Raw genomic sequence first — 20667 nt, 5'->3', positions numbered from 1 at the left:
ATCAGCTGAGGTTGGCTGAATTTCACAGACGGCTGCAAATAAGAATGCCCCCCTCTTCCTAGTCGAGGCTGTTGGGTGGATCAATGCTTGGCGCACTGTTCAGTTCAAACTCATCTTCCACGGAGTCCGCTATTCGCTTCCCCTGCTTGCTACCTGGGTCGCATCTATAGGTCGAGGCCCGTATTAGCACTGCGAGGGGGACCAGAAGATGGATTTGTAGTTTGGACTATTACCGATCAGTCGGTCTGGTTGGAAATGTTGGCGGTCTAGCAAGTGGAGTTGGAAAAATATCATCCTCCCTAGAAGTGCTGTTCTCTACGCTGCCTTGTTCGGTATTTTTAGAAGAGGCCTGAAAGCACAAAATGTCGACCAGAACGCCATTGCCCACTGTGAATGAACGCGATACCGAAAATGTAAGTGCTGGAATGTTGTTCATTTCTCGTTTTAATGACCAGGGTTACATGAACAAGAAAATATGTCCGGTTACGTATTAGCCAGTGACAATTGAAGTGATGTCGCTGCACAATAATTGTAGCAAGCTGGAGGTTTGCTTTCTATATCGCCTGACCAACTAGCTAGCCTGCCAGCTGATGATTTAGCCGCCGATACCTGCGTCCTTACTGTTTTGGCCGATTTCGAATGAATAAACGTTATTTTAGAGTGGTGCATAGACACCCTAATGTGAACCCTTTGGACATTTTTTAGAGTTTAGCATTCGAAAAGCTCTTAAACGTGTTTGTGCAGAATTAAGTTCTTGACATCACCGATGATCACCCATAAATCTGATAACGTTATATTTCTGATGAGCAAGGACTGGTTGACCTCATCATGGCAGAAATGTGACCAATAAGTATCCTATAAGCACAGCTGGTATTACATTTTAACTACACATGGCACATGGTTAAATGGCTTTTTGACAGCAGTTATCAGTTCAGTTTTTAGCGAACCTCATTGTTCCAACGTCAGTCTACTCCCTTAAGGATCCCCAATATTATGGTCGGGTCAAATGTGCAAATGTTCCCTTTGTGGTACTTTGAATGTGAGTCACAGGCCTTTAGTTACATGGAAGTCTTAAATAGAATGATAGTGCTACCTCGTGTAGATCGAGGATTTTGTAAATCACGTCGCTTAGTCGCGATGATTAGTCTACCTGTTAACTGCAAAGCTCCCATCACTGGAAGCAATGTAGCTCGTGGATGGAAAATGAAATAATTAAGATTCACAGATTCATATTGATAACTGGATCTGGCTTGTCTGATGAATACTCTAGTCAATTTGTTGTGGTAAACCATGAAATGCAGACACAATGTACCCTAGTACCACAGTCAGTGTTGATTTGTATTTTTGCTTCTAGTTTGCTGAAAAGGGCCTCTTACTCGGAGGGTTCCTCCCTCCTGCCCCATACTGTTCTACTGAAAGAATGAGTTTAGGGGCGATTTATAGGCCTACAATGTAGGCTGCAGGTTAGAGCAGGTTGGGACTGACTGAGCCAGAAACCATTTCTTATGAAGTTCCAACGAAAGAAGGTTTGTGCCCACTTAATGTAGCTGTTTGCCTTTTACACTTTGACATTTGTGTTATTTCTGTCCAGATTAAGACAGCATACAGGTCAGATGATGTCTTTGATATCTGCCATCAGGAAGTTGTTGACTTCACATGTCTTTGATTGGGGCACAGTAGGGCTAGGCTGATATCAATACCAGCTTATCCCATCGGATCAATACTGTGGAGAAACTGAAATGTTTTGTTTCAAATGTCCTGTCTCAGCACAGCAGTATAGCAGTATCCTCCATCTACACTCAATAGACGTATCCATTATAAATGGGATCATGTTCGTGAAATTGTTCACAATAAAATGTCAAGGGTAGATGTCTTGGCTGTTGTAAGTGCGTGACTGTGCACTTTTCTGTCCTTTATGCAAAGGCAGGTCCTGCGTGAAAGGCTAGATGAATCAATAAGACGTTCTCTCAGAAATCCCTCTGGTAAAGATAGCCACGGTCACCTCTTATAGGAAGACTGTCATCACTGGCTGTGAGGTCACACGGTGAAACTAAGATGTCAAACTAAAACTTTGTTAGAAGAACAAGCCACTACCCGAACATCAGTGCAGATGTTTGTGTGTGTGTGCGTTTTATGAATGTGTGTAGTGTGTGTGTGTGTGTGTGTGTGAGGGTGTCTCTGTGTTGTGGGGCAGAGAGAAACTAGAAGGAAGGTTCACTGAAGCTTGGCATATCACTGGCAAGGCTTTCTGACACAATTGCGTAAGACTAGTGGTGGATGAGGAGGTAGTGGAGCTTTTAAAGACTGCAATGGTTGAGGGGAGAGGTGGGGGTGGTTGGCAGGAAGGTTGTAGGGTAGGGGGTTGGTAGGGGGTGGGTTGGCTAATGTGCCTTTCTGGAATGCTGTGTCCAAGCAGTGCGCTCATTGTCATGCTAACACCGGAATGCTGCTGTGTGTCAGCGCTCTTCAGAAAGCCTCGGAGAAGTGCCTCTGGTGCCCTTCCAGGAAAGGATGCTGAGTCCCTCCTCCTGGATCTAGCCCACAGAGATGTGCACACACACACACACACACACACACACACACACACACACTTGCACGCTCAGTATCGTTCAATCGCTAGCTGTCTCTCTCACACTCTCTGTATCAGGCTGGGGACCAGCTCCCACTCTCAGCATCTGTTAAACAAGTGGTCGGAGGTGTAGCTCAGTCTCTCTCTGGAACATAGAAACAGCCACACACACACAGCTTGTTTGATGAGTTGTTTGCTCATTCTCTTGGCAATCAGAAATATGTGCTAGTGTCCTTTGTGTGGAGGGGGCGGTAAATAATTTAAAGGTGCATAATTGGCAGTTGCATCAATAAATAAAATGGTGCTGCATTGCGTTAATGTTAACATAAATTACATTCAATTCCATCAATGAGGCCTTACCTCAGCAATTGTTAATACATTTAGTTCATGGATTCTTCATACTATTGCAGTGAATAGCCTAATAAAATGTAGTCTTGTCCTTGATGGAAAGAACAGAAGCCTTGACCTAAACGAGCCAAATTACAATTATGGTTGCCCTAGCTAGACTCTGAACATGATAAGCAAAATTGTTTACGTCCACATTTAACAAATTTCATTAAATTCTGAAAATGTCTGAGTTTGTACTTGTTTGACAAGCATCAACGATATGTGTGCATGAGTCTCCCGTTAGAGTCCTTTGTGGAATAAACCTGGTTGAGTATCACTTATGTAGTGAAGATCACAGTCCCTCATTTGACTCAAGTGAGGTCTATCCTTTGGACACCATTACACTGAGGTACCTAATCTGGGTCACGATACCAATGTAAGATGCATGTGTGAGAAGCATAGTCCAACGTGGGAGTCTCATCTGCAGCCTCGAGCACTGGAGGCAGGCATGCTAGTAAGGAGGTTACAACCGTGGGTTCTAGAGTCTGTTCAGAGCCACAGCCATATACATGTTTAGTCTGACAGAACTAATGGAACAGAATGTCAATATATAATAACATTCACATTGATATTGACATCAGAACTATTTATTTAAAGCGCCATTATGCAGGTGCATTATGCTTTGTCTTTATGTAACATCTTCTGAATCATTTTGAGATTAACACACTGGGCATTCCTACTAGCTGCCCATGCTAGTCATTTTGTAGTTCTGTGATCTGGGCCAGAAACTTAACAAAAATGCAAGAACCACGTTTTGAGCACACAGTTGTTGATTGTATTCCCAAAATATGTAATTTAGGAAGTTGGCTATATTTGGTGTTCTATAAGGTCTGTTGGCTTATTGCTGGTTAAAACATTTGATTTTGATAAAAGCTGATGTCTCTTAAGGTAATTCATTCATGACGGTCATGAGCATGTCAGATGTCAATGACTTTACAGAGGTGGAAACATAATGTGCTTGAACTCGATTGTCTTTCAATGCCCTAGATACAGATATCAAATGAATGTTTTTCAACTGGATGATGATGATTGGACTTCACAGTCTGTTGTTCATTGTATTGTTTTACAGATGGGCGTATTGTAGATCATGGCTGTTTATCATCAGTGCTCTTATGAATATTAACAAAGGCATTTGAAGAGACCTTTTAAGGTAGGGGTAGGGGTAGGACCAGGTACAGGGCTGTGACACTGCCAGCCTGTATCACATCCACTTCAATGAATTATTAGACTGTTGTTCAGTCGTTAAAAGAAAGCTTCCACCCAACCCACCCAGACTTGCACTCAAATGTAATATTAATGTCCTCCAATCATCTCGTAGAGAGCTGAGTCACGGCTAATCTCTGTGTCTGCACGGGAAGACCTTGCCAGCCGCGCCCACTGCTGCTGCTGTTGCTGCTGCTGCTGCTGCTGAAGTCATGGCAGTCAGTGGGATGGCTATCTCCGCAAAGGCTTAAATGCCTAGATGTAGTGCCTATATGTCTTGCAGGCTGCAGGCAGGTATTTGAAGATGTTTAAATATGTTTCAAGATGTGATGTTACCATGTGTCTAAGCGCCCTACTCATCATGTGTCCATAGCAATCATGTGTCCATAAAGCAATCATGTGTCCATAAAGTGTGTATTTGTGTCAGAAAGTGCTGTAAAGCGTAATCTGTGTGCGCTGTGGTAGTGCCCTCAGACTCACCTTCAGCCTTCTGTACTGCAGTATCACCCATATGTCTGTGTCTGTGAAGATGGACCGATAAGGAAAGGGGAGGGGACGGGATTGATGGGGCTTCATGTGGTTCTAGCTGGGCCAGAGAGAGGGCCATGTGCAGCTAATGACAGTGAAGCTAATTTTTACTTACGAGTGACTGATATACTCTTCTTAGGTGCAGCATATCAGCAGACAGACCTGTGTCATCTCACGAGGTGTTCTCAGCATAATGACCCTCTACAGTGGAGCAGGGAGGTCACTGCTGTGTGATCGCTCACAGTAGATCTGCTAGATCTCTTAGACAGGGTGTCGTAATCATGTTGTTTTGTTAGGTCAGAACTTGTAGGCATTTAGTCTGGATGAAAAATGTGATGAAAACAGCCCACAATTTGGTGAAAGGGACAATTTTACTGAATGTATGGTAGTTAATGTGGAATGAGCACTTATAGATATGTCTTCAAATTATACATGGCATGACATTTTGAGATTTTGAAATCAGAGCTTTTGTGCAGTCCACTTTTTGTCCATTCTTTGGAAATGTCCTTCAAAGGACAAAATGTTTTCCAGCGTTTTTCAGGCTGTTGCCAGACAGCATCTTCCCACGTTTTTCTTTGGATTATATTTTTGAAACAAGCAGTTAGTTCTTATTCTTATTCTTGTTCTTTACACATACAGTTGGGGTAGCAGTGTGGAGAGGTTTAGTGTGCAAAGAGCATTCCATATTCACCTCCTTTGCTGTTGATGGGACTAAAGAAAGATGTTGCATTCAGAATCGTTATATTAGATCTAACCGATAAATGACATAAATCGGCATGCTGATATTATCTGTAGATATACTAAGCCAATTGCCGATCTATCGGTATCAGGAACAGGGGTTAGGGTGAAGGAAGGGGTTGGAGGTGGGAAAGCCCCTCGGGATTACCAACCCAGATAAGAGTAAGGGAAGAAACTGATCACTTTAGGCCCCCAAAGAGAATGACCAGTCATATGGCCACTTCATCAGTATCAACTACATCGTACAATATGATGTATAAACAGAAGAAGAGATCTATGGAGAGGGAGAAGTTGCCCAGCATGGTCACTTAAATTTAAATAACGCAAATGTCAGTAATTCTCCAATACTCCGACCTGTTGATAATTCCTGAACTGCATCTTGCGCTTGTTTCATATATGGCAGGCTCAACGGACTGACTCAAATGACACATGAAGCCACATTGTTGCGGGGCACTTTGACATGCTTTGATTCTGTATTTTTTTCGACACTGTGTAGCCACAGCGATACTCTATAGCATTTGTTATTACTCTAAATCTGCAGTGTAAGGCTACATGTGCTACGCTGTGGGGAGAAGGACTTGCCCTCAGTCGGTTTTTGTCTCGCTAGAAGATACATTCGGGTGATGCTGTTGTAAATATTAGTTTTTTAGGTCTATTCCTATCCCCAGACATACCTGAACAATATTGGCATACAGTTTGATACAAATCCTTGTCGGTTGAGTTTAACTAATCCGGCTAACTAGGCTGAGCCGACCAGCATGCTACAGATGATAGACAACTATTGGTGCACTGCCGAAACGCCCTCTCTAGATGTCTGTTCCACTGATGTTGAACATAAATAGTCTATTTTGACATACAGTTGACCGTTTGGCTAACAGGGCATACCAAATTGAGGAAGTCGCAAACTGAACTAAATGGTTCAGGACAAATACACCTACTGTTACACCCCTGCCATTCAGACAGCTTTGAGCTGCTGTCCTCTGAGCTTTCATAACATGAGCGACTAGATGATGCAACCACTCTCAGTCTAATTTTGATCAGTGTTCATTAGCCATGGCCCAGTGCTATGCAGTTATGGATCTAAGGGAGCAGTGCCAGACCTTAGGGAACACTGGTCATGTTGGTTTGGCAGAGCCAGACTATGTACCAGGCACAACAGAGTGTGAAGGCCATTCACCCAGACATTTAATAGTTCACACTATTCTTTCTGACTGAATCCTGTTACTGTTAATGCCATATTAATCAGACAACAAAACATGCCTGCAACATAGGCTATATTCTCATTGTTTCCTTAAATTAATGGAATACTGGAATAGTACTTTATTAAAATAACCCAACTTCCGTAGCATGTAACATTCTCGTATTCAATAGCATCTTTTAGCATGTACATTTAGTACACAAATTCGAGCTGTGTAGGTAGTTATTTATAAAATCGTCTTTGAAAAGTGATCAGTAATTAATGTCACTTTTGTGATCTTGAATGAAAGAGATTGTGCCCAGCTGTGAGACCTCTCTTTATTAGACCTGTGGAACCTTGTTAAATGGCTTTGAAAATGGCTTTGCAATATGTGTGTGCCTTGAGCTGTCATTTCCCTCACAACTGGGTTTCATAGGAGTAAGAGACAGAGGCCCTAGTGTGGCTCACAGAGACTGCAGTGCAAGCACACTTAATGAAGCAGTAAAGGTGTGATCAAAGGCACGAAGAGGGCAGAGTAAGGCCAAAGTTCAATAGTGAGGTTTGTTTAGGTTAAAGGCAACTGATAGCATTTTCGAATGAATGCATGAATGTGTCATGGACTTGAATGTAAATTGGCATATAGCATATCCACGTAGCGTATTGGCGACGTACAGCATCAGTGTAGTAAAAGAGGGATCTTAAGCTTTTAGGCTACTGCAACAGCATACAAGGTGCAGCAAAAAAGATCATAGATTGTGCCTTTAAAAATAAAAAAACATGGCTGATATGTATTTTGCTGCCATTCCCTTCGCAGTAGTCCTCTTATACTGCTGCCGCTCCCAGGTCTCTTGCCACACTTGGAGACACTGCCTGGAAGTCCCCTTCTTTAAGCGTGTCCAACACCATTTGTGATGTGCACTGGATCAACTTGTGGGCTTTCACCGTATGGGGAGCACCCAAATGCCAGCGCACCACACTTCAGGCCATTTGTGCCCAATATTCTCCCCCAGACGCCTCAGAACGTTCCAGTAGAACACAGCGTTGACAGTATGGCCCTGGGGGACACACATTTACAGTTTTGGCTTTTTATAGGCGCAGTCTCTGAACCTTGTGTTCGGTTCATCTTGGGTATTCAACGTACATCACATTTAAATTGGATCCTTTATATTTTTTAATTCTGAGCACAAACCGTGGGCCAGTTGGCCAGTGGGCGTCCAGAGCCCCAGCAGAACTGAACCAGTGAATGAAAGCCTGTTATACTGACCACTGGATCATTGGGATGAGAGTGGAGAGAACTCTTGCGTACTATGACTGTATGTGCAAATATACTAACTATACGGGATACCTTATGGACAGGGACAAAACCTGATGCCTAAGAAGCGAGAGCAGCAGGGACCAGTAGCCTACATGAATGGAGAATAAGGCATGAGATATGGGGGGTTGCGAGCTATGTTTAGGTTTATGTTGATGAATTTGAACACTTGGACAAACCTGAATGCAATATCTTTCTACATTCCGTAGCGGCCAAGACAAATGCGCTGATGCACTGGGTTTCTTCCTCTGCCTCAGTCTAATAAGACTACAATATATAAATAGAAGTTTTGTGTGTTTACATAATGGATGCATTTGTTCACTGCTTTCTGAGTATTTAATTAAAGGTCGGACAAATTAGATTACCTTTCCCAGCTGCTCAAGTCTCTCAAGGGGATTAACCTTGAGAGACTTAATTAAACATGGTCTTCTTTTTTTTTTTTTTTTTTAAGGAATGACAGGATATATTAATATATTGCATTAATCCATAATATGGAAATATGCAGGCATAATGCCCCTCTCTTCCAATAACACAAACAAGATATTTTTTTGTCAGATGGATGAATCCGATGGTATGTGAAGAAGAATGTGTTGCCACGCCTATATCCGGGAAGATGGGCCGTGCTCGCCAGCAAACTAAAGGCCCATGATTTTGAAACGCATAGAAAGTGAAACTAGGGCCCATGATTGTGAAACGCATAGAAAGTGAAAGCTGTTGCCATGGGAATGCTCTATGTTGCTCAAAATGAGCGACTGTACTAAATCTTCTAGATCTGAACTACATGCAGGCAGCAACATGACCTTTGCAGCTTTAATACACTATTAAATTAAATTAAATTAAATTAAATAAATTGGTGATTTTTCAATGTACTCATTCACTTCTTTTAATCAGAATCTGGTACATTTGGAGGCTTGTTTTATAAATGAAAAGTTTTAGTAGAAGGAAGCATTTGTTTGTAGTCATTTTTCAGATCTCGAGACACACACAGCATGCAAGTATATGCTTGACCTACACACAAAAACAGAAGCTAGACAGTTCCAGCTAACACTGCATCTGTTTGACCAAGTTCCTATTTGTGTTAAATGTTTAAATACTACCTCTCTAACCTGCTTAACTGCTCACATTTCTTTTTCTCTCTGTGAATTGTGGGAATGTCAGACTTATTCAAGTCAGACGTATTCAAGTATGTATTATTTATGTTTACCTGTCATTCTCACAGCACACCTCTGTGGATGGCGACCCAAAGCCGCCCGCCCCGCCAACCAAGTCTGCCAGTCGGCAGAGCCTGGCCCGGTGCAGGAACTCCATCTCCTCCCTCACCGATGAGCAGCCCACCGTCGGTGACTACAGGCTGCTCAAGACCATCGGGAAGGGCAACTTTGCCAAAGTGAAACTGGCACGCCACGTGTTGACGGGGAGAGAGGTGAGTTTGCCCATCTAGGAGAAACCTTCAGATTCAGTCAGGTGAACCATGTCCAGGAGAAAACATGCTAGCACACCTGCGCTCTGCACCATTAGCATGCTAGCACACCTGCGCTCTGCACCATTAGCATGCTAGCACACCTGCGCTCTGCACCATTAGCATGCTAGCACACCTGCGCTCTGCACCATTAGCATGTCTGATGTCTAGAAGCTGAGAGAGCAGGAGGCCTCAGGCTGCATTATTGATGTGGTTAGCATCAGTGTGTTCGCCAGAGCATTGGACAGAGCTGCGGTTGCATAAGCCACTCAGGCGTGACCTCCTGGTCAGTCCAGTCATGTAATTGTGGTGGCATCCTTGCAGCTCTTGGCTCGTTCAGCAGTGACCCTAGAGGCAAGGAAAGGAAGCAACATCAGTTTTTCATTTTTAACAAAATTCAATTCTTTCACTATTTAATTGCTAGTTTGCATGCACTGGAAGTCAGAAGTTATTGATGTTTATATTCATTACAGATATGCTTTTGAAATGAAAATGAAAGTGCAAGTGAAGGCAGTCCACATTATTTCACACAGGTTTTAGGTGTGGACGCCAGTTGAACTAAGGAGAAGTAAATCAACAACACTGCATATGAGGAGTGGTGTATCATTAGCTATTTTGCCTGTGTTGGTGTGTTGTGTTGGTTAGAGAGCTTTGCTCCTCAAAATCCCCTCCATTTGTCCAACCCACAGGTAGCAGTGAAGATAATTGACAAGACACAGTTAAACCCAACTAGTCTGCAAAAGGTAAGTAAGGTAATTCGAATCATGGAATACTACTTTTACAACTGTCTGCATCCAGGGTGTTCTCCAGTTATGTGATCTTCAATGTGATTTCCTTACGTCATAGGACCTCAGAGATGGCAAAGGATAGCATAGTTTTATGCACCTTATCTCTGTGTGTCGCTCATGGTCTAAACCTTCCTGTCTTATTCCTGGGGGACATTTGGTGTACATATGGGAATTTAGTATTTGATTTGTATTTGAATTATTTTTGTGTCTAAACATAAGATGTTACATACACGACACATACAATGTTGATAGTGGATAAGAATGGAAGAGAGCATTGAAGTATTGTGGAACAGCGCTGTGGGCATACAGTGTGCCCGTAAGGTTACTATTACAAGGGTATATAGAGCAATGAAACACATTGATGGTGGCAATTATTTATGTTATGGGTAAATAGGCTAGCACAGGGAATGTAGCTGTATCATGAGCGGGGTAGGAGGAATGCACCCAGGATCCGTAAAGGCCCTCCTACACAGTACGACATGTACTGACTGGATCCCACTGCTGCTAAACACAACAACATGGCTGTCTGTAGCCGACTGCTGCTAAACACAACAACATGGCTTATTCATGACGATAGAATGCACTAAGAGGAGCGTCTTTAGTCTCTGCATGAGTAATGTTGAATAGCCCCAACACTTGCAGAGGTGAAGCATCTGGTAGAAAAGCCCAGGGAGGTGTGGTGAGGATGTCAGAGATTATGTGCCAGTTTAGCATTCTGCATGATCAGAACTATACAGAGCCGTTAAGGAAAGAGCACCTTTAACACCCAGCACTTACTGATGTCAAGAAAAAACATGGAGATTGAATGCACAAGTCACCAGGGACTGTCTTGGTGATCAAAATTGATAAATGGGATAGAAATGAGTGTGGGGTCATACAAGAGTATTTTGTTTAGCGTATGCTTCATCAGATATAGAGTTGCCCCATGAGAAGTTCAGTGCTGGGATGCCTTGTCTCTGTGCCGCCTCCTCTTCTGCCCCCCGGTTCGGGCCATCTGTAATGGTGACAACATAATTGGTGTTACCACAGGACAGCTGGAGTCAGATATCAGAGTCACCGTAGGGTATGGAGAGTGTAGGGGAACTCCATAACACAGGCCATCATCTGCTAATACTGCATTCCAGAAATGGGAGAGTGGGAGTGCTCCAAGTTTTAAACTTTCCAGTTCCCAGTTAAGAACGTTCACATGACAACAACCATTCTGGCTTCTGACAGATAGGTTGCTAGCCAGTGATATAGCTAAGGCTGACCACCTATTGATAAGATTAAGACAACAATTTAACATGGGAATCCTCTCCACTAATGAGTCTGCCATGTTGAAATGATGACACAGATCTTAAATGAAGCTCATGAAAACCTCTTAAGTTTCCCAGTGGGAGGTTCCCAAGTTACACAGCCGTTCAGGTGCATTTTCCAGCTTCTCCTAAATTTCCCAGTGCCCAGCTGGCTGGTTTCAGCCACAACAGGCGTGGCATGCTGTATCCAGGATCCATGAAGGCCCTCCTTCACAGTAAAACATGCGCTGTCAGGAGCCCAGTTTTATTGATAGGACACTTTATATGTGTTTAGTTATGATGGCTGGCTTGGTGCATGGTGATGTTTAGTTAAACAAGCATAGTAAGGGTGGCAAGATACAGTAGCAGTGCACAACTGGCTAGTGACACCCGCAACACACGCTGTATGCTGTACCTGGGATCAATAAAGGCCCTCCTTCACGGTACAACATGAGCTGTCTGTAGCCTACTCCTGCTAAACACAACACGGCCAGCAAGAAGAAGTAACACACACACACACACACACACACACACACACACACACACACACACATAGAGATTAAACTGCCAATACATATGAATTCCATCACTGTTAGTAAATGCTACATAGACATTTATGACAATATGGGTGGGCCTTAACATTAGTGATGTAAAGCCATTTGTTTGAAGTTTGTGAGCTCGGCCTCTGGATCTCATCAGCAGATAAAACACCCTTTTAAATGAGGGGGGATTCTGAGGAGTACACACATCATCCCTGGCGGTGGACTTGCTGACATCCCAAGAGACCTGTGAATATTACTGTGTGGTCATGAAGCTCTCGGTTACAGTTACCCCTGGAAGCAAAGTCTGAGCCTAAGCCCCTGTTCTTGAGTGCATTCTTGAGTCCTTGCATCATTTCCACTGCATGCTGTGTCATTCCATCTCCTGGTCCTGTGACTACTTAAGTACAATAACCTTTATCCTTGCTTGACTGACCAATAAGACAGAGATGAGGAGTGCCTCTCGTGTGCTTGGGTTCTGAGAAGAGCCAAAGAATGCACACCCAGTGAGTCAAGGGAAGTGAGTGGATGTGTGTGTGTGTGTGTGTGCAAACTTTTGTGTCTGGACCTTTCTGACACGCGCACACACAGGCTCAGACACCATTTGAACTTAGTTGGAGAAAGAAGCGTTTCTGAAAGTAGAATGATGTTGGGTTGCTTTGTTTCAGAAAATATCCTAAGAATAGACCACTTGATATCTCCCAAGCCTAGAGCACCACTCCAGATCACTAGGCAGAAAATGGCTTTATTCCTCCATCACGGTTTGAGTCTGCCCAGTCTCCCATGAGTAATCACATCACATACAGACACTTTACATTACTTCACATTACTAGGGGAGAGGATATGTAATATATTGCTGGTTACTGGCTAGGTAACTGGTATTATTTGTAAAAACATACTGGCTGTCAAAATAGATACTCAACAAAAATAAATGCAAGTGTAATGTTACAGCACGGTGGCTCAGTGGTTAGCACTGTCGCTTCACAGCAAGAATCCCTGGGTTCGAATCCCGTCGTGCCAGGTCCTTTCTGTGTGGAGTTTGCATGTTCTCCCCGTGCCTGCGTGGGTTTACTCCGGGTACTCCGGTTTCCCCCACCATCATAAAGACATGCATCACATTGGATGAATATGAATAAATGATGGTGGTGGTTCGGAGGGGCCGTAGGTGCTGATTGGTTGCCACGCTTCCGTCAGTAGCTTACCGCCAGCGGTATGACTGTGTCTCAATGACTGGACCCGACTGGACACCTCTGTAAAGCGTCTTCGGGTATTCAGAGAAGCGCTATACAAAATTGAATTGATTGATTGACAGTTAAATATTTATTAAACAGCTCCTCAGAATGTTGCATAAAGTTCAATTGATTTTTCAATGTTCCAACGTTTGGAGGTCTGATATTTCTAAAGACCTGTACCTATATTTACCTGTAATAAATGAATGACCGCTGCCATTGGCAAAGGGTTTTGTGTTATTCACCAGAAAGCACTACTTTAAGAGGTCTTAACATGTGTCTGTAAATGTTACAATGGTTAGGATGGCTTTGAGTAGCTGGTGCTGTGGTCACAGTTAGGGCGTAATAGACAGAAAGCCGAGAAATGGATACTGCAATGTAAAACCCCCCATTGTTGTAACTGAAAAATACGTCTGAGGGGGATTTGGGAGGTGCCAGCTATCTAATGTTGGCATACTACTACCCACAAGGTAAACAGCGATGTATTGACGGAGACGGATAGTTACAAAAAATGGGAGGTATGGGCCTTGGAAAGAGCGCTAACTTATTACTGATGTGACTGTGGTTCAGGCTGCCCAACAGTGAAGCCAGATAGTTAGTCCATCTCTGAAAGCGTTGAGCCTTGCACCCTTGCCATCAGACAAACAGGGCAACCTCTCCCTACAACCCCCTCCCCCCTTTATCAGTCCTTCACTCCTTACTCCAGCCATGGTCTACCACCACATGCTCTCCTCATTGGCACACATGATGGACCATGCTAAGGCTAAGTTGAGGCAATAATCTGTTTCCTCTGCATGGCGTATATGGGTCCATATGTATAGTTTTTAAAATGATTACATTTTTTTTTTTATTGCAACTACTGTTGCCAACTCCTCTGTGCTCTTTGTTCCACAGCTTTTTCGTGAAGTAAGGATCATGAAGTTCTTGAACCACCCTAATATAGGTAAGACTCCTCTCCTGTAGACCTCTCCTGTTTTAGTGTCGATTCTCTTCTCCTATGGTTAATTTCCTTCACCAGATCATAGGGGACAGGATTGAAGAGAGTGCATCTTTTCATTTATTCACTCAGAAATTAAATTCATTTATTTAAGTATGGGTCCTTCTTTGGTCCGTGTCCAGCAGAGGTACAGCACTATTGGTCTCTCTCTGGTCCAGGGCAGTGCTGTGCTTGTAAAATACGTCTCTGTGTCATAATATTTCAGTATCTCAATATTTCATATATTTTCTCCTATACTTGGTGTATAGTTGATACAGATTCTTGTCAGCATGTGAGTGTCTTAGTGGAATAGCCTGAGTAGTGGATTGTATCTTGAACAGTTCTGTGATTGATTAATCAGGCTAAAAGCTGTGATTAATGTCCACTCCAGAGTGGATAGACAAACGATGCCTTGTCTGTTGGTTTTCTGTCCAAAGGCTTACCCCTACATTGTAGGAGATGCTGATTCAATTGCAGCCAACTCCAAACAGTGCTGAGAGATTTAGGCATTCTTACTGTCTGGCTGTCTCTCAGTCTTATACACATACACACACACACACACACTCACACACACACTCACCCTCTCGCTCAATCGCTCACACACACACTGTCACTCTCTTTCAATCACTTACGCACGCACACACGCACACACACACACACACGCGCACGCACACACACACAGGCATACACACACAGGCACACACATACACACGCATACACACACAGGCACACACATACACACGCAAACACACACAGGCCCAAGCATACACACACAGACACACGCATACACGCATACACACACACGCATACACACATACACACAGAGATACACACATAGGCACACGCATACGCACAACAAAATCTCTCTCTCATTCATTCATTCATTCATTCATACTTAAAGTCTTCTGAGAATTTAATTTTGTGGTATGATGTAAAAATACAGTACTAATTATATTGAATTTATTTGCAAATATTTATAGTAATTTCCCCTGTGATATTATTCCAGTAATGCACTAATCCATCGTCCATTTTCTGCTTCTCTCCACCCAGTTAAATTATTTGAAGTGATTGAGACGGACAAGACGCTTTATTTAATAATGGAGTATGCCAGTGGAGGTGAGTGCATGTACTGTGTGTGTTTGATTGGCTAGTGACCTGCAGAGACTTGTGTCTATCTGATTTCTCTCCTTGGCCTCTGACCCCTTTCAGGAGAAGTTTTTGACTACTTGGTTGCACATGGGAGAATGAAGGAGAAAGAAGCTAGAGCAAAGTTCCGTCAGGTAAACACACACACTCACAAATACACTCACACACACACTTACACACTCACACACTCTCACTCTCACACACTTACACACTCAAACTGCATTTTAGCTTTTGAAAGATGGAACTTTCCAACTACCCAAGCACAACATTATGTGTGTGTTACAATAACACACAGTACATTAGAGCCTGGGATTATATTTTAATCAGTGTAGCTACATATATCATTGTTCTTTGAACAATATTTAGTGAGATTGTAAAAACAGTTTTTTAAGATGGAATAAAAATGGAAAATGGTGAGTTCTGTCCATCTCCTTCTGAAAATGTATGATATGATTATGTAGCAGACCAAAATCACAAAAGAAATTCCTGGTGTGTATGGTGTTGTTAAGATCAAGAACCGTTCTATTTCTTGGTTAAGGAGATTAAAGATTGAAATGGTACTATCTTTTCCCTAGATTGTGTCCGCAGTCGAATATTGTCATCAAAAGAAGATAGTCCATAGAGACCTGAAGGTGAGACCTCAGTAGTCCTCAAGAGCACCTGTATCCCCTCACACTGGACATGGACGAGCTGGTCGCTTTACAATGCGTTCACGTCTGTATTCTCTCTGTATCGTTCTCTCATTTTTACTGCAATCTCAACTTCTCTCCACCTCTTCTCTCCCCCTCTTCTCTCCTCCTCTTCTCTCCCTCTCTTCTCTCCTCCTCTCCCTCTCTTCTCTCCTGCTCTTCTCTCCCAGGCTGAGAACCTGCTCCTAGATGCAGACATGAACATAAAGATAGCAGACTTTGGCTTCAGTAACGAGTTCACCATTGGCAACAAGCTGGACACCTTCTGTGGCTCCCCGCCCTACGCCGCCCCGGAGCTCTTCCAGGGCAAGAAGTACGACGGGCCCGAGGTGGACGTGTGGAGCCTGGGGGTCATCCTGTACACACTGGTCAGCGGCTCTCTGCCCTTTGATGGACAGAACCTCAAGGTCTGTAGCGTCTCCAAAGCTCCAACTGCACTGGGCAACTCTTAACATGGAACTCAGTGTTACCACTCAACAGAAACACGTCCAACTTGTGCTTGTAAACACTATGGAGGCAGATGATCTTGCTTTGTAAATGCATTGCTTTTTTAGCACAAAAACACTGTTCACATTAATAATGAAAGGGTCCTTAAGGCTGCTTGTGTGTGTGTGTGTGTGTGTGTGTGTGTGTGTGTGTGTGCGCGTTCTTCTGTGTGCTCTTTGCAGGAGCTGAGAGAGAGGGTGCTCCGTCATGTGTACTGACTGTGTGTTTGTGTGTGTGTGTGTGTGTGTGTGTGTGTGTGTTCATGTGTGTGAATGTTTGCAGGAGCTAAGAGAGAGGGTGCTCCGGGGGAAGTACCGCATCCCCTTCTACATGTCCACTGACTGTGAGAACCTGTTGAAGAAACTACTAGTGCTCAACCCTGGCAAGCGTGGCAGCCTGGAGGTATGAACATGCAGACATTCAAATGGACAGAAGCACACTTACACACACAGATATATGTGCACTCACACACTCGCACACTCACACTCATATGACTGACACTAACACCCATGAGTCTGTGCCCTAGGTGTGAGGGTTGATCTGTTTGAACGTGCTTCTCAAAAAGCAGGTTATGTTGTTTGTGTGTGTGCATCTTGCGTGGGAAATGTTGTAGTGCTTATTTGGTGCAGTTTAAATAGTGCTCGGCATTACTTATGGCCTAACATGGTATTATTTTGGCAAAAGGTTTTTGAACTGTCAGTTGCATAGAGAAATGTGAATGTATCATTGTGAGGGTGTGTGTGTGTGTGTGTGTGTGTGCAAGAGAGTCAGTAAGGGTGTCATGTTGTTCCGCCCCTTCAGCAAATCATGAAGGACCGTTGGATGAACACCAGCCATGAGGAAGAGGAGCTCAAACCCTACTCAGAACCCGTGCCTGACTTCAGTGATCCAGATCGGATAGGTCAACATTAGTCTTCTTCTTTTTCTTCTGCCTTTAGTTCTCTCCTTACTTGTTTCCTCAACCCATCCTTTATCTATACCCTGTCTTGACATTACAGAAAAGGAATCTCATCATCTGTCACTCTTGCCCCCCCCACCCTCTCCTCACTCTCTGGCTCTGTTTATTTCTCCTGCCCCACAGAAATGATGATCACTATGGGCTTCCCGAAGGATAAAGTCACAGAGTCACTCAAGGGCCAGAAATATGATGACATCATGGCCACGTACTTGCTGCTGGGAAGGAAACGAGCTGAGGTCAGACCCGGATCATGGCGATATGACTGTAAATTACATTGATTAGTGAGCTGTGTGGTGGTTGACTGGCCATCTTTTGTGTGCAGTTTGAGGGGAGTGAATCGCTGTCCAGCATGAACTTGTCCCAGAGGACCCGGCCCAGTAGTGACCTCAACAACAGCTCTGCCCAGTCACCGGCCCACACCTCCAAGGTGGTCCAGCGCAGCACATCAGCCAGTCAGAAGCAGCGGCGCTATAGCGACTATGGTTAGCATGATACCCACATGGCAGTTAGCATGACACCCACATGGCAGTTAGCATGACACCCACATAACAGTTAGCATGACACCCAAATGGCAGTTAGCATGACACCCACATGGCAGTTAGCATGACACCCACATAACAGTTAGCATGACACCCACATAACAGTTAGCATGACTTCACATGGTTAGCATGACTTCACATGACAGTTAGCATGACACCCACATGGTTAGCATGACACCCACATGGTTAGCATGACTTCACATGGAGTTCCATATTGTCTGTACTTATTCCTAAAGAGAGGATATTTAGAACCAACTATGTACCACTGTATTAGTCATCAAACACAGAAATGTAGATGTATGCACATAGGGATGCATAGTGTCTTAACCTGTTGTGTGTGTGGTGGCTCTTCTCTTGCAGTGGCGCCCTCTATCCCCCCATCCGTGTCCTACACCAAGCGAGCACAGGCAAACAGTGTGGAGGGGGAGAAGAAAGAAGAATGGGACACGGCACGCAAGCTGCCTACCTCCAGCTCCAAAGGAGAGGTGATCGCCTCTCCGCTAGTCGCGCAGGAGCACAGGAGGTCCACCACAGCCTCAGGGGTGGGTGGTCATGGGGATGGTGTATGACCAGCATCATATAAGGGGGTGTTTTGTGGCTTGATCTAAATGTCTCTCTCTATCTAAATGTGTATCTTTATCTGTGTGTGTGTGAACAGACCAGCGCTGCAGGAGCGATGACGCGGAGGAACACGTATGTGTGTGAGCGCTCCAGCACTGAACGATACTCTGCCATCCCCAATGGCAAAGACAGCAGGTTTGCTGATCTCCGCAACGCACTCACACACACACGCATACACATACACATACACACACTCTCTCTCTCTCTCTGTGTTTTGTGTCTGCCAATGTGTTAATCCACCTCAAATCAACAAACGTCTTCTGCTCGACCATTTCCGATGTTCTTGAGTGTGATCATCCATACTTATACTTGAGAGATATATATATATACAGCGGGTGAAATAAGTATTGAACACGTCACCATTTTTCTCAGTAAATATATTTCCAAAGGTGGTATTGACATGAAATTTTCACCAGATGTTTGTAACAACCCAGGTAATCCAAACATACAAAGAAACCAAAACAAATTAGTTCAGAAATTAAGTTATGTCTAATAATATGAAATGACACAGGAAAAAAGTATTGAACACGCTTACTGATATTTATTGAATACTTTGTACAAAAGCCTTTGACAGCTTCAAGACGCTTCCTGTATGGAGAAACTACTTGTATGCATTGCTCAGATGTGAGTTTGACCCATTCTTCAACACAAAAAGGCTTCAATTCTTGAAAGTTCCCTGGGCCTCTTCTATGAACTCTGATCTTCAGTTCTTTCCATAGATTTTCAATTGGATTCAAGTCAGGTGATTGGTTTGGCCATTCTAGCAGCTTTATTTTCTTTCTCTGAAACCAATTGAGAGTTTCCTTGGCTGTTCATTGTCTTGCTGAAATGTCCACCCTCGTTACCTCTTCATCATCCTGGTAGATGGCAGCAGATTTTAATTAAGAATGTCTTGATACATTTTTTCCATTCATCCTTGCTTCAATTGTGTGACATTTGCCAGTACCATATGCTGAAAAGCAGTCCCACACCATGATGTTCCCACCTTCAAACTTCACTGTTGGGATGATGTGCAGTGCCATGTCTCCTACAAACATGGTGTGCATTATGTCATCCAAAGAGTTCAATTTTGCTCTCATCTGACCAGACCATATTCTCCCAGTATTTCACAGGCTTGTCCAAATTTCGTGATGCGAACTTTAAACGAGCTTCAACATGCTTTTTCTTCAGCAATGGAGTCTTATGTGGAGAGCGTGCATACAGGCCATGGGGGTTGAGTGCATTACTTATTGTTTTCTTTTAAACAACTGTACCTGCAAATTCCAGGTCTTACTGAAGCTCTCCACGAGTGGTCCTTGGCTCTTTGACAACTCTTCTGATAATTCTTTTCACTCCTCTGTCAGAAATCTTGCGAGGAACACCTGGTCGTGGCCAGTTTATGGTGAAATGATGATCTTTCCACTTCCAGATTATGGCCCGAAACAGTGCTCACTGGAATATTCAGAAGTTTAGAAATGCATCTGTAACCAATGCCATGAGTATGTCTTGCAACAATAAGGTTGCAAAGGTCTTGAGAGAGCTCTTTGCTTTTACCAATCATGAGTTACTTCTTATGTGACACTTTGGTAATGAGACACCTTTTTATAGGCCATCAGTTGGGATATTAATTTGCACTGACTAGGGGCCAGATTGCCTTCTAATTACTGAAAGATTCCAGCAGTTTTTTTTGGCTTTCCATGCCTTTTTGCACCTCCCTTTCTTCATGTGTTCAATACTTTTTTCCTGTGTTATTTCACATTAATACACATTACTTAATTTCTGAATGTATTTGTTTTTTTTCTTTGTATGTATGAATTACTTGGGTTGTTACCAACATGTGGTGACAATTTCATGACAATAGCACCTTTGGAAATGTATTAACTGAGAAAAATGGCGACGTGTTCAATACTTATTTCACCCGCTGTATATATATATATATATATATATATATATATATATACACACAATACTTTCTTGGCCGGCTTGTGGGATGGCAACATAAAAGAAGGGAGCGAACAACAAATCTAGATTACTATATAAATCATTAAATCAACTCAGAATAAAGGGATA

At 43.3% G+C, this 20667-nt stretch overlaps 1 protein-coding gene across 5 annotated transcripts in view; it reads left to right on the top strand.

The window, feature by feature from the left end:
• Positions 1–220: 220 nt before the first annotated feature.
• Positions 221–20667, top strand: part of mark1 (MAP/microtubule affinity-regulating kinase 1) — a 28707-nt gene continuing 8260 nt past the window's right edge. For 2 of the 5 annotated variants that reach the window (XM_080856829.1, XM_080856827.1), the window contains exons 1-14: positions 221–413; positions 9134–9337; positions 10063–10116; positions 14098–14146; positions 15230–15295; positions 15389–15459; positions 15901–15957; positions 16185–16421; positions 16783–16902; positions 17302–17401; positions 17582–17694; positions 17781–17940; positions 18358–18539; positions 18656–18753. In XM_080856829.1, coding sequence (XP_080712955.1) covers positions 363–413; positions 9134–9337; positions 10063–10116; positions 14098–14146; positions 15230–15295; positions 15389–15459; positions 15901–15957; positions 16185–16421; positions 16783–16902; positions 17302–17401; positions 17582–17694; positions 17781–17940; positions 18358–18539; positions 18656–18753 — 1562 coding nt within the window. In that variant the 5' untranslated portion in view covers positions 221–362. Of the gene's footprint in view, positions 414–9133; positions 9338–10062; positions 10126–14097; positions 14175–15229; positions 15296–15388; positions 15460–15900; positions 15958–16184; positions 16422–16782; positions 16903–17301; positions 17402–17581; positions 17695–17780; positions 17941–18357; positions 18540–18655; positions 18754–20667 lie in introns of those variants that run through there. The other 3 variants (XM_080856828.1, XM_080856826.1, XM_080856830.1) reach the window with 2 other exon arrangements.

The sequence above is a fragment of the Sprattus sprattus genome, assembly GCF_963457725.1.
Source record: "Sprattus sprattus genome assembly, chromosome: 1".
Taxonomy (NCBI): domain Eukaryota; kingdom Metazoa; phylum Chordata; class Actinopteri; order Clupeiformes; family Clupeidae; genus Sprattus; species Sprattus sprattus.
The sequence above is the reverse complement of the archived record's forward strand: the minus strand, read 5'-3'. Positions and strand labels throughout refer to the sequence as shown.